Source organism: Sorghum bicolor, chromosome 5 (genome assembly GCF_000003195.3).
Source record: "Sorghum bicolor cultivar BTx623 chromosome 5, Sorghum_bicolor_NCBIv3, whole genome shotgun sequence".
Lineage (NCBI taxonomy): Eukaryota > Viridiplantae > Streptophyta > Magnoliopsida > Poales > Poaceae > Sorghum > Sorghum bicolor.
The window spans coordinates 65,239,029-65,254,009 of NC_012874.2; the positions used below are offsets into that span (position 1 = coordinate 65,239,029).

The following is a 14,981-nucleotide window of genomic DNA, read 5'->3' on the forward strand; positions in this document are numbered from 1 at the left end:
TGGTGTTGGTACAGTCATTCTGAAGTTCACTTCGGGAAAGACGGTGCTTATGAAGAACGTGCAGCATGTCTCCTCCATCAAAAAGAATCTAGTTAGCGGCTCACAACTTTGTAGATATGGCTACAAAATAGTCTTTGAGGTCAATAAAGTTATACTTTCAAAGTTTGGAACTTTTATTGGTAAATGTTATGATTGCGGAGGCTTGTTCCGCTTATCCATACATGATGTGTGTAATAAAATCGTGAACCATACTGTGATTTCGAATGAGTCGAATATTTGGCATTTACGATTTTGTCATGTTAATTATGATTGTTTAATGTGGCTAGCAAATATGAATTTAATCCCTAAATTTAATTTAGTCAAAGGTTCTAAGTGCCATGTATGCGTGCAATCCAAGCAACCTCGCAAGCCTCACAAGGCTGCGGAGGCGAGGAACTTGGCACCATTAGAATTAATCCATTCCAATCTATACGAGATGAATGGTGAGTTGACTAAAGGTAGTAAACGATACTTCATTACTTTTATAGACGATTGTACTAGATTTTATCATGTGTACTTGCTTAAAACAAAGGATGAAGCATTATAATATTTTAAAGCCTATAAAGTTGAAGTAGAAAATCAACTTAAGAGGAAAATTAAACGCTTAAGGTCCGATCGTGGTGGAGAATATTTTTCAAGTGATTTTTCTGACTTTTGCGTAGAACATGGAATTATTTATGAGAGGACACCGCCATACTCACCACAGTCCAATGGGATTGCCGAAAGAAAGAACCATACTCTAACTGAGATGGTGAACGCCATGTTAGAGACTTCGGGTCTATCTAAGGAATGGTGGGATGAGGCGATATTGACCGCGTGTCATGTCCTGAATAGAGTTCCTACAAAGAATAAAGAAATCACACCATTTGAGGAATGGGAAAAGAAAAGAGTAAATGTCTCCTATTTGTGTACTTGGGGTTGTTTGGCTAAAGTGAATGTGCCAATAAACAAGAAACGCAAACTCAGACCTAAGACAGTTGACTGTATTTTTCTTAGTTATGCTACTCACAGCATAGGGTATAGGTTTTTAATTATAAATTCTGGAGTACCAGATATGCATGTTGGTACTATAATGGAATCTAGAGATGCAACATTCTTTGAAAGTGAGTTTCCTATAAAAAGTACACCTAATATTTCTAGTCATGAGTCTATAAATTCTCATAAGCAATTTATTCCGATAGAACAATCTGAGGAACCCTATGTTCACTATCCTGAGGAGGATGATAATGTAGTCACTCGAACGAGCAAAAGACAAAGAAAAGTGAAGTCTTTTGGAGATGACTATATTGTGTACCTCGTGGATGATACCCCAACAACCATTAAAGAGGCATTTTCCTCTCCTGATGCTGACTTGTGGAATGAAGCAATAAGGAATGAGATGGATTCAATAATGTCTAATGGAACTTGGGAAGTGGTTGAACGGCCTTATGGGTGTAAACCTATAGGGTGTAAATGGGTGTTCAAGAAAAAGCTTAGGCCTGATGGTACAATTGAGAGGTACAAGGCTAGGCTTGTGGCTAAGGGTTATACCCAAAGAGAAGGGGAAGATTTCTTTGATACTTATTCACCTGTTGCCCGTTTGACCACAATTCGAGTGTTACTGTCTTTGGCCGCCTCTCATGGTCTTCTCATTCATCAGATGGATGTGAAGACAACTTTCCTAAATGAAGAGTTAGAGGAAGAGATCTATATGGATCAGCCTGATGGATTTGTAACAAGTGGTCAAAAGGGCAAGGTGTGTAAGTTATTAAAATCCCTTTATGGCCTAAAACAAGCTCCAAAACAATGGCATGAGAAGTTTGACAGAACTTTAACTTCTACCGGCTTTGCTGTTAATGAAGCTGACAAATGTGTGTACTATCGGTTTGGTGGGGGTGAAGGTGTGATCCTTTGTCTGTACGTGGATGACATACTGATCCTTGGGACAAGCCTTGATGTGATCAAGGAAGTTAAAGACTTTTTGTCTAATAACTTTGAGATGAAAGATTTGGGAAAAGCTGATGTTATTCTAAACATTAAGCTTTCAAGAGAAGGCAATGGTGGGATTACACTTGTACAATCCCACTATGTGGAAAAGATTTTAAGTCGCTTTGGGTACAATGACTGTCAATCTGCTCCTACGCCTTATGATCCTAGTGTGCTATTGAGAAAAAAATCGAAGAATAGCAAGGGATCAACTAAGATTCTCCCAAATTATAGGCTCATTGATGTACCTTGCTAGTGCCACGAGGCCTGATATCTTGTTTGCAGTGAGCAAACTTAGCCGGTTTGTGTCAAATCCGGGAGATATTCATTGGCAAGCTCTTAAGAGAGTGATGCGCTATCGGAAAGGTACTGTGAGCTATGGCATTCACTATACCGGATACCCGAAGGTATTAGAGGGTTATTGTGATGCAAATTGGATATCTGATGCTGATGTGTTAAAGGGCACAAGTGGATATGTGTTTCTACTTGGAGGTAGCGCTGTTTCATGGAAGTCTTGCAAGCAGACTATCTTAACGAAGTCAACCATGGAAGCAGAACTCACAACATTAGACACCGTCGGTGTTGAGGCCGAGTGGCTTCGTGAACTCCTGATGGATCTACCAGTGGTTGAAAAACCTGTGCCGGCTATTTCCATGAACTGTGACAATCAAACGGTGATCACTAAAGTCAACAGTTCTAAGGACAACATGAAGTCTACTAGGCATGTCACACGGCGGTTGAAGACTGTCAGAAAATTGAGAAACTCCGGAGTTATAGCATTAGACTATGTTCATACGTCCAAGAATCTGGCAGATCAATTCACAAAGGGACTATCATGTAATGTGATAGATAGTGCATCGAGTGAGATGGGTTTGAGACCCACGTGAGGTCTACCATGGTGGCAACCTGTTCTATGTGATCGGAGATCCCGTGAAGTAGAATGGTGAAACAAGTCAGAAGTAGATTGTGAGGAAAGACCCTTTACTTAACTCATCTCAATTGCACTTCTTTCCTAAGTCTGTAAGGAAGGCTGGTTATATACCTTAATGTATTCCAAAGCGGCTTGAGAAGCGATAGATGTTGTCCTACAGAACATCTTTAAGGAATACACCTATATGAGTTTGACTGCTAGTCACAGTCTATGAGATTTGGGTGATCTCTAGATAATCATGAATGGGCAACCAGAGGGGATGTTCATAAAACCCGGTATCAGTTATGAGTGTAGATGAAACTTATATCACACAAAACTTGCAATTCAAGGCATAGTCCATTGTTCAAGTTGTGACTAAGTGTAGTCTGTACTCTAGGTGGAAGTTCAACTTAACAGTCTCCACCGAAACGACTGGTATATGAAACGGCATGGAAATTCGAGAGCTTTTCTTATGTGCCCTAGAAATAGGTGGGGATTGTTGAATATAATGGGCTTTTAGCCCATAATTATATTTGATGATTAATTCAAGGGCCCATAATTAATGTTATAATGAAAAAGGTTTAGTACCATATTGATGATTGACCATGTGTTAACTCAACTTAAATAGGTGGCCTTTATTAGCCCCTATGGAGAAGTTGAGGGAGGGAAAAGGGGTGCCACACGCGCACGCCGCCGCCGTCGCCGAGCCGTGCCGTGGCGTGCGTTCTTGTCTTGTCTTTTCTTGTCGAGACGAGCGAGCGTGACGTGGCACACGAGGACTAGACCAGACGTGACGTGGCACATGCGTGGTGAATAAGAGAGGAAAACGCGATCTGATCGTTGTGCAATTAATGGCAATTAATTACTGATTGATTGACTCTATTTATGGCAATTAAATATGATTTATTGTCATTAACCAGACATTTCCTCCTGGGGCCTATATATTCCATACGCACACACTCTTTCCATACCTACGAGACACACACATTCAGTCTTCTCTCTTCCTGTCGAGTTGCTCTATGTCCATCTCCGTCCCGAACCTCTGCGCGCATAGAGATCGGGAGAGCAGGCCTCCGGAACCCGACGCCTTGCATCGAGACACCTGCTCGGGTGTGGGGGCAATCAGGTTTTTGGGGAGCGTCTTCCGCGACTGCTCACCGGTGAGATCGTCTTCTTCCACTCCGGCGGATCGAGATCGACTACAGCGTCTTCGTCTTCTTCCTGGTGGACGTTCGCGGGACTGCACTGCGAACATCTTCCTGCATCGACTGCGGTCCGCTACTTCGAGCAACGCACTATGTCGACTAGTGCGAATGGAGCCGCCGGTGCCTTCGGCACTGGTCCCTCCTCAGGGTACAATCTCAAACGATTGTTTTTCATTTTCAGTATGTCTGCTGTTGTTGCAGTAGTATTTGCAGTGTTTATCTCTAATAGGTTAATGCCCGTACATTGTTACGGGTTTTAAAATCTACGTACTCTATGTTTCTTCATTGTTATTTTATTATTTTGTTTTTTCTGTCTATATTCTTCCTTTTTCATTTCTTTTCAGTTTTTCTTTTTCGATTTTATTTTATTTTCTATCCTTTCCTTATTCTTTTCTTGTTTTAATTTTACCTTTTATTTTCTTTTTCTTTTGGTTTTATTTTTATTGTTCTTCCTTGCTTCTATTTGTTTTTCTTTTTTCTTTTCAGATTTTCTATGTTTCTTGAAATTCTTATTTTATATTTTATTTCCTTTTAATCTTATTTTTATCCTTATTTAAATCATTCATTAATTTTATTTGCTCTATGCACTTTTTATCATTTGTTAATTATGTTTGTTTTTATATTTTTTTTCTTAGTAATTTTATTTTTATTTTCTATATATATGTGATATTTATGTACTATATATTTAGTGTTCTATGTTGTGTTATGTCATGTTTACGTAGTATACATATGATGTTCTATGATGTTTCTTATGGTGTTCATTTTGTATATATGTAATCTATAATAGATGTGATGTTCTATAATATATTTAATGATGTTCTATGATGTATTTAGTAATGTTAATATTCTATAAATATATTTATGATATTTGAAAAGTAACCCTTTGACATTATTTGAATTTTTTCTCCATTTTGTGTTTTTATTCTTTTTCTTATGCTTTTTACTCTAGATTTTTTATTATTTTTATCTATGTCATGTATTTATGTATTTTTATGTATATTGTAATATCAGTTTCATAAACCTAAAACCCAAATACTATTTTTCTAAATCGATAACATTTTTTTTACAAAGATAGAACATTGTCTGTTGAACCTAGAATATTGTTTCTACTTAATAAAAGAAAATATTTTATCTTTATAAGATAAATATTCATTAATAAAATTTTATATAAATATATCCATGTGTGATCTTGTTTTCAAGGATAGCGTGTCATCGCGTAGTAAAAAAGACTACCAAAGGGATAGAAGTTGTGGACGGGTCCTCTCTATAATTTTTAGTTGTAGAGATAAATATTTATTAATAAAATTTTATCTAAATATATCCATGTGTGATCTTGTTTTGAAGGATTTGTTACGAGAAATTTAATGGTGCAATCGGAATTTAATTTATATCTTCAGTTTAAAAGTTATGACTTTTTTAAATTCGCTAAAATAATTTTGCATGCATGGGTGAGTGGAGCATGGGTTGATGGGATAGCGTATCATGGCTAAAAGGGATGGGAGTTGTGGCTTCACCATGTTTATCTCTAATCTGAGTAGTGATAAAATTACACACGTGCACATATATGCCACCACAATATTATGCGTAATTTTCTGGATTAAATCAAACATTAAAATATCTAAATTTCTAACAATTTGCCACTTAATTCTCTATAGTACTTTGGTAGCCAAACCAATTTTATACAAATAAGGCAATGAAAATAACTGAGTAAGCAAAATGATTGTCATTGTTTTGGCTCACTAGTGGCAACAAGTGACAGGCTAAGTGAAAAATGCACATAGGAGGAGGATGACTTAATGATAATGACACATATTGTAGGATGGACCCTACGTGGATTCCAAACTTTTAGACTCAACAAGATCCAAATCACATTTGCTTTCTATTGGTTTCATTCCTGAAATAACCCTTTTGTATTATAAATGCATAACGTACTATACCAACAAATGTTCTGAAGTCGCCAAAAATAAATTTGATCTAGACTCACGAAATGTGCACAAGCCCTAATTCATATTTGTTTCATTGCTCACACAAATTCATAGAAAAGATCGATAACATCCACTAGTGGTGGACCTAGCTGAAAAATATAAGTGGGGTAGAAATACATGCTGAACTTAACCATTAATAAAAAAAAGTAGATCTCATGTGCATAACATTTTATGTCTAAATTATCCATATAATTAAAATACAAAGCATGTTTTGCCCCTATAAAAGTGATACGTAACTGAAGATATAATGACATAACCTCTCTTAAGGAGAGTGAACAGCATGTTTTGCCCCTATAAGATTCAACATACTCCCTCAGTCCCAAAATACAAGATTCAAATTTTGTCCCAAAATACTTAACGCTCTCACTTCCCAATGCACTTTTCTCTTCTCTCAATACACCTTTTTCTTTTTCCAATGCATCTCTACCTCTATTTCTCTCTATCTTGCTCCTTGTTTTCTGTGCATAATACCTGTTCACTTTTTCTTAATTCTAGTGTCCAAACCTAAAATGTCTTCTATTTTGGGATGGAGGGAGCACATCATATAATTAGAAGAAAACTGATCAACCTATCAAATCAAATATATTAATTAGTAAGCGATTATTAGGAGACCATGCATCCAAAAAATAGAGAGTATTGTGAGCACTATCACTAGTAAAGAATGAAGACATCTGGGCCTAGGTCTAGGTGCTCCACTAAGCATAGGCAAGTCAATTTTCCCAATCCTTCATGGAACCTTTTTTGAGTTTCTTGCAATCAAGTTCTCTAAAATTCTCTTCTCTAATACCTCAATAGGTGTTGGAATTAGCAAGTCATTGTCTATCGCCATCGTTAGGGTTCTTCATCAAGATGTCACACGAGCTAAACAAGAGTCTATAAACCGAGAGGACCTACATGTGGTACTACACTTTATGTGGGTTGTGTAGTGAAGCAAACTAAGCATATCACATTGTACCAAGGCAGATTCTTGATGTGTATTGCCTATTGGGTCAATTGCTTAGCGCATAGCCCAAGTGCTCCCTAGGTCAACTACCCAAGGTCCACATGTCTCACCTTCACTCGTTGTTTGATCGTTGGTCACGTGAGTGGCGAAGTGCTATCCATGAAAAGACTACTGAGGAGAGAGAGGTATGTACCTCACTATTGGCTACATGGGGTAACCACCCTATCCTACTATAGCAATAGGTTTTTCCGAAGAGCATCCATGAGATTCATTGGCCATTGCACAAATTTTGGCATACCCACACAAGCTTAGCACTACCAAAGGACACTATAAAGCTAGGGGTGTAGAAATCTATGCAAGAAAATGAATATTATTTAACTCCATGAAATTTAAGCAAGATCAACAATATAAACGATCACATGCATGTCACTAATAGGAGAACAATTCATGTTTGCTTCATTGTTCACAGAAAAGTGTTTGTAGAAGTTGACAACACGTACAAGATTCAACAAAAAGTTTTGGTAAGACTGCACAACTTTAGCCTTACCAAAATGACACTGTGCAGCTCAAGCAATCTGCAAATGCAGTGTACAGGCATCAAAATAAGAATTGATATGGTGGAACCTCATGAAATGTGAGCAAGCCCATTAACATATAGGCATCACTTGTACTCACTAACAAGAGTACGAATCATGTTTGCTTCAAGTGCTCACAAAAAGGGCTTAGCAAAACTTAATAGCAACCACAATATTTGCCTATCACTTAATTATATATAATTTGGCAGTCAAAGGTTTTTTTAATACAAATCAACTAATGAAAATATTGGGCAAGAAAAATAATTACTCTTGTTTTGGCTCATCCACAGTAACAAGTGATGAGCTAAGTGACAAATGCACATAAGAGGATGGACCCTATATGGATTCTGAACTTTTACAATCAAGAAGCTCCAAATCATATTTTCTTTCTATTAGTTTCATTCCTTAAAAAACCTTTTGTATTGTAGATATGCAACTATACTAATGCATACCTAAAGGCCCCTAAATAAATTTGATGGAGCCTCACTAAATGTCCACAAGCCCTAAGCCATATCAAAAGATTGATAGCACCCATGAGTGCCTTCCCTACCAAATTTTGGTAGGCCACACAAGTTTAGCACTACCAAAGCACACCATATAGCTGGAAGTGCAGAAATCCATGCAAGAAAAATGAACATGAATGAAAATGTGAGCAAACCCACTAATGTAAACAAGCACATGCATGTCAATAATAACCTAATAGGAGAACAATCCATGTTTGCTTCATTGCTCACAAAAGGACTTACTAGAAGTTGACAACGCATACAAGATTCAATGCCCATTTACTTCACTACCAATACCAAAGTTTTGGTAAGTACACACAACTTTAGAACCACAGAAAGCACAAATTATATAGCTCAGGCAGTGCAGAATTCCAACAAGCCAAATTTATATGATGCAACCTCCATATATATTAGCAAGGTATGTTATACATAAAGGCATCACCTATACTCCTACACTCTGTAACAAGATATTCATGTTTGCCTCATTGCTAAAGAAAGGCTAGCAAAAGTTGTTCATGAGATTTTTTTTTCTTTATCTAATTCACTACCAAATTTTGGTAGCCTACACAACTTTAGCATTACCATAAAACCACAAACTATACCGCTTATAGTATGGAAATCAAAGTTAAGCGTCGTAATATGATTCAACCTCAGCGGATGTGACCAAACCCCACTTTGCATAATGGCATCACCTACACTCCACGACATGATCACGATTATATTTTTCTTCATTGCTAGCAAAAGTAGGTAACGCTCGCGAGAATCATACACCTTACCAAGTTTTGTTACAGCAAGTATGCGGTACAGCTCATGTAATGCAGAACATCCAGACGAGCAAAAATGATAACGCTTGTTTTGGCTGGCCAACAGACACAATCGACAAGGCTAGGTAACAACCTCGCATAGAAGGATGGGATAGATGACAACCACACATTGTAAGCTGGACCCCACATAGATTTTCAACTTTTTGAAATTTGATCATATAATCTCATCTTCTAATACAAATCTAAAATACCCCTTTTTTTACTAGATCTAAAATACTCCTTTGCACCATTCTTGTACAAGTATCTACCTTCTTACAAATAATAAAACCACTTCTTCCCGGTTGGAAAACAACACTCTTCTTCTAGGACTGCCTAGCCTAGTAAGTAACCTCACTGACTGGTGGGCCCAACAGAATCACCACCAAACCAAACCCCTTTCCCCACTTCAACACCTCCATCGACCTGTCCCCCCAAAATCTCGTGTGCGCGACGGCACACGGAGCAGCAGCAAAACCGCAAACCTCACCGCGACCGCGGCGGCCACCGCCCGCCGGGCCCCACCACCCTCTTCCACGGCGTCACTATAAAACCCCCCTCCGCCCTTCCTTCGCCTTCACGGCTCCACCGTACCTCCTCCCCAGGCCAAAACCCAAGCAAACCCCCCCGCTCCGCCGCCCGGACCCCGCCGTCGCCGCGGCATTTAACCGAACACCCCGCGCGCGCGTCGCGCACCTCGCCGCCTTCCGACCGCGATGGCCGACGCCGAAGCGGACGCGGAGGCCGTCCGCGCCGCGGCCACGGAGGTGCTGCTCCTCGACCACCACGGCCACAACCACGAGGCGCTGGCCCGCGCCCGCGACCTCATGCTCGCGCACCAGGACGTGGCGGTCACGCACCGCCTCCTGGGCGAGCTCCACTACTCCGCCGCCGTCCGCGCGGCCCGCGCCGAGGGCACCGCGGAGGCCAGGAAGGCCGCGGCGGCGCCGCACCTCCGCGTCGCCCGCGACGCGCTCGCCGCGGCGCGCCGCCTCGCCCCGGACTGCGTCGACATCGCGGCCGCGCTGGGGGACGCCTTCGCGGCCTCCCGGATGTTCAAGGAGGCCGAGGAAGAGTACCGCCGCGCGAGCCGCATCCCGCGGCCTTCCGACCCGGCCCTCCACAACGCGTCCTACGGCATGTTCGAGGGCTACGAGCACGAGCGCGACCCGGACTTCGCGAGCGAGAGGGTGGGCGAGGCCAGGGACCGCGCCCGCGCCTCCTACGCCCGCATGACGGTCGAGGAGCTCGTCCCGATCGCGATCCACAACGTGCTCGAAGTCGGCAGGCAGCTCGGCGCGGCGGACGGGCGCAAGCGGGCCAAGCTCGTCGCCGAGACCTTCCCCAACCTCGGCCGCGCGCAGTACCTCGCCGCGTACATGGACCTCGAGTTCGTGCGCAGCCTCGACGCGGCCATCGACAAGCGCCCGTTCCTGCGCCGCACCCTCGTCATCACCGAGCGCGCCGCGCGGGACTACCCCAAATCCGCTGTCATCGCCTCCTTCCACGCGAAGCTCCTCTTCGTCCTGGGTGAGTACCACGCGGCCGAGATGGAGTGCCGCCGCGCGCTGGAAATGAAGGAGCCCGATGACCCGCAGAATGACTGCATCCCGGTTGGCTCAATCAGCGGGGACAACCGAGGCACCAGGCTAGTTTCGCTGGCCTGCGAGTTCCACGAGCTGATCAACAAGATCCTGATGCTGGCCAGCGATTACTGGGACTCCATGAGCAGTGAGAGGCAGCGTAACAGCTTCCTACAGGTCAGGCTCGATGTGCTGCAGGATGAGTACCTCAAGGTTGATCGGTCGTATGTGTTCACCATGTCTGATGTGCGGAGCTTTGTCAAGGAGCACAAGTCGTGGAGGTTCTGGGTTTGCCCCCTTTGTGATCGCAAGAAGTTCATGGATACTGGTTTGCTATTGTCACACATGTGCAGCAGGCACCCAAGGGCAGTCCTGCCGCGGCTTCAGTCAGTATTGGATCAGAAACTGAGTGATGAAGCATTGGAGAGTGATGATTCTCTGGATGGGGTGACATTTTGTGAAGATTCAGAACAGAAAGACATGATGATATGCTTGAACAAGAGCAGCGAGGTATTCAAATGGTTGTTCTATGCACCTTCAAGTGGAGTACGGCCAAAGCCATTTCCTGAAATACGAGAAAAGAAGTGTGAGAAAGGACGTATGCTGCTTGAAAGCATAAAGGACAAAATGAAGACTCTACCTACAGATAGATCTACTACTGAGGTTTGTCGATTTTAAGTGACGCCGCATGACTTGGATTTGGCATTTCTTAGATGAACTCTTGCACTTGCACTTTATATGTTAATGAGAGTCTAATGTTTCACTATAACTTTTCATCGCAGTTCGCCAAGGCTATTCCTGAAATCCAGGAGGGGTGGCATAAGTTTCTCAAATCTTCTGCATTGGATTATCGAGAAGCCATTCTTGAACTTGCAAGATCATACCTATGGGTTCGTTATCTCTGAATTTTTTTGCTTAGGTCAAGTTATACAGTTGTTTGCTCACATTGTATATGGCAATCATATTTGCAGAGAGAATTGAAGAGATGCATGACTAAAGATCCAGAACTTGCTTCTAAGTCGATCAGTGCTGCGGATATTGATGCCATATTCACCAAAGAAGTTGTTAATCCTGCCAGCAATGCTGTTGAGGTAAAGATCTAGATGAAAGTTGTTTCTGCTATTTTCACATTTTCCCAATAATACTAGGGTTGTTGATCTGTGGACCACTCTTATGTTATTTTATTGTTTCATTAGTTGATACAAAAAAAGATAGAAGTAAATTACTACACATGGCGTTTCTTTCAGTACTGTTATTATTTCATTAGATGATTGGGGAAAAATACAAAGTATACTAACTAAGGGAATTCCTTTCAGTCTTGCCAAACAGAGGGTGGTCTAATGGTCAGTGGAAATCGTCAAGAAAGGTAATGTCTATATAACAATCTTGTTCATAGCTTTGATTGATATTATCAATTGTGTATTAGTTTGATGAACTGATTCAATGGGATGAGCAACATGATATTGTTTGGGGTTGTCTAGAGTAGAACAGGGTTGTTTCAAACACATGTAGTGTCCAATCAAGCATATTGTCCAGCTGTGCCTATTTATAATATTGGAGTATTTGTTGGTGTCACAGTCACACAGAAGTTTCTTCAACACTTCTAAACACAGAAACCAAGATAATTATTTACTTATATTTTCTACAATTGTATTTGTGCTTAGATCATTTTTTCCCAAGCGGGCAGTACAGTTCACCATCTGCATGCAGGAGGGGTATCCAAATAATCCACTGGTTTTCATTTTTAGAAATTTCTCACTGGTTTCCTTTTTAGAGTTGCCACTGATTTCCTTTTTAGAATTTTCTTAAGACTTGTTTGTATACAAAATAATCCACTTCCACTAAATGTCCTTTTCTTCGCTCACCTGCTCAGCTCACAAGTTTGATTACGGTTGCAGTAATGTTCACGACCGAGGGGACAGTTCTGAGAACCTGAGAAAGAATACAGAATCACCGGATCCGACAATCAGTGCGGTACACACTGAGACTGACCTTGCTGCAAAAGTTGAAAGGTAATGATACTCTGGTTTTCATTTGTACATAAACCTCTTTTCCCTCTTAATTGTGCGGTAGAGCTCTTGCCTTTTACTTCAAAAAAAAATGATACTCTGGTTTATTGTTTGATTGTTTCCTGCTTTATACCTTTTTTCTGAGTTAGTTACTTATGTCCTGCATCTAGTTTGATTAATGTAGTAGAATGTCAGTTCAATGTGTTTTTATCTTTTTTTTTTTAGTAACTTGTGTCTTTGCCAGCAAATTGTCATATTGATCCTGACTTCACACTTAGATTCGTTATTATCAATTGTGGCACACTGGCTCTATTTTTTATATCTTATTGTTTGCAATTATACACTCGAATGGAATTACCAGCATGAAAATGTTTATAGGTTTCTAGTATAGAAATCGGGTGTCTAATAAAGCATCTTGTCCAGTGGTGCCTATTCCTAATATTGGAGTAAACACAAGGAGGCTATTATTTCATCACAGTACTCAACCATTAACCATAATCCTGACACTGGTTTCACTTTTCAAAATTCATCTAGACTTTTGGGTATCCAACTAATCACCTATCACTTAATGTCCTTTTGGTTCTCACCTGCTCAACTTACAAGTTTCATTATCATTACAGTGAGGTTCATGCTGAACACGAGAGTTCTGATTCCCTAGATGAAAAGACTAACCCAAAGCTCGGTGATAATAATAAGGAAAGGTGATATTTATTCTGGCTTACTACTTCCTGGCTGGTTTATACAATTTACAGAATTATTTAGTCGATGTCTTTTCTGTAATATAGTTTTAATGGTGTCATCAAACATCTTGTAGTTCAACAGACTGCTTCTATCTTGTTCCTTTTTTTTTCGAGTAATTTGCTTGTATCTTTGTCAACAAATTATCTTCTTGATTGTGATTAACCAACTGATGTAATGAAAAACATGACATTAATAGGGTTGCCTATTTTGAAAAGTGTTTGTACTTTTTTTTATAAAAAGAATCGCTAGCATCCTGTATTGCTGCCTATCTGTAAAAAAAGGGCCATATTACAGAGCAACAGCTAAGATGTTTGCTATGTACAACTGCTAAGCAATACTGAATGTTACGACTAGCTTTCCAGAAATGGTTATATTTGGTTTCCCTCATTGCTGGGTATTTTTGTGGTTGACCACAATGAGTGTGGTCCTAGAAATCGAAACACCCTCCTGATGCTAACCACGCATAATCTGTTCACAAAGATTTTGTTTCATCATCAGATTATATGCCATAATTAACCATGGGGTTGTTTAGGTCCCCTTTTATCCCAAAAAATTTTGGGTTTTGGTCCATCATTTTGCATAATGGAACTAAACACTATGCAAATTTTTTTGTAATAAGGGCCTATTCTCTATTTTGGATCTTGGCCTAAAGAGGCCAAACAAAGCCCAAAAGAGCCTCAAGAAATGAGGGCAATAAATTATGCATTTTGGATGAAACTAAACATAATCCTGAAAATTTTGGCATTTTACATTTTGCATTTTATAGGGAACTAAACACCCCCTATGTGACTGATTCATTTAGAAGTTTCCCAGGCTGTAACATGCAAATAATCCCCTTTCACTGAATGCCATTCCCTTTTCTCAATTCTATTGCACGCCTAGATCTCATCTGCTAAGCTCACATCATTTGTTATTGTTGCAGTGGTGTTCAGCTTGAAGGAGGAGAGACTTCTGAGGCCACGGTTACCGGCGCAGAGTTGTCAGGTCAACCTACCAACCAGGAGGAGGGAGGGAGTGACCTTGACACAAAGCTGGAGAAGCTGCAGATTGGTCCAAGCTAGCTCTGACAGCTCGGTTGTGGATTCTGATGCTGGTTCAAGTGACCAGCAGCAGCACCAGCAGGAGTGAGACTGAATACCAGTCCAAAGTATGGTAGAGGAAAAACAGTGCTGCTAGACACATGTTATGTTATGTACTGTCTTTGTAGGCTGTAGGATTTCAAACAAGGATAGGGATATGCGGGAGTATGGCTCAGGTTAGAACAGAACAGGATCGTCAGTTGTATGGACGCGTGGCTCGTATCTTCAGCTCCATCTAGATTTGTGAGAGGTCGTTATAGTAGAAACATCAGGAAGTTCATACTCCCTCTAGTGAGAGATGTCGGTACAGCAGGTTCCGAAGTTAACCAAATTTCTGGATGAGTTGGTTGCCATTCTGGCCACAAAAAAAAACGGATGCTTTGGTTGTTTTGGGTTGCGTGCCGTCAGTGGTTTTAAGTTTTGAACTTTGGTCATCAACATCTTTCATTTCGAAGCTGAACTCTTGAAAAATGGCATGAGCAGTGCAGGCATCCTAGAATCCTGATGAATCCACTCTGATGCAAATGCAGCATTGATATTATCATCTGCCCTCTGTTACGTATGCTTATCTCTGTGTCAGCAGTCATTTGCTCCAGAACTTGATCACACACACACACACACGACACGAGAACACGGTGATGTTG

The 14,981-nt window shown here is 40.9% G+C and overlaps 1 protein-coding gene across 1 annotated transcript; it reads left to right on the forward strand.

Moving 5' to 3' along the window:
* On the forward strand, window positions 9,618-14,777 carry LOC8066667. Its single transcript, XM_002449743.2, has 7 exons — window positions 9,618-11,171; window positions 11,291-11,398; window positions 11,480-11,599; window positions 11,825-11,874; window positions 12,407-12,520; window positions 13,138-13,218; window positions 14,181-14,777. Exons 1-7 carry the CDS (start codon window positions 9,642-9,644, stop codon window positions 14,317-14,319), a joined length of 2,142 nt encoding a protein of 713 aa, XP_002449788.2. The 5' UTR covers window positions 9,618-9,641; the 3' UTR covers window positions 14,320-14,777.

What these genes read in the sequence shown, in the direction of transcription:
- LOC8066667 (XM_002449743.2), top strand. Translation starts at nt 9,642, where the DNA reads ATGGCCGACGCCGAAGCGGACGCGGAGGCCGTCCGCGCCGCGGCCACG. An exon ending in CAGATAGATCTACTACTGAG is followed by an intron (nt 11,172 to 11,290) that starts GTTTGTCGATTT and finishes TTTTCATCGCAG; the next exon opens with TTCGCCAAGGCTATTCCTGA. An exon ending in CTGCCAGCAATGCTGTTGAG is followed by an intron (nt 11,600 to 11,824) that starts GTAAAGATCTAG and finishes AATTCCTTTCAG; the next exon opens with TCTTGCCAAACAGAGGGTGG.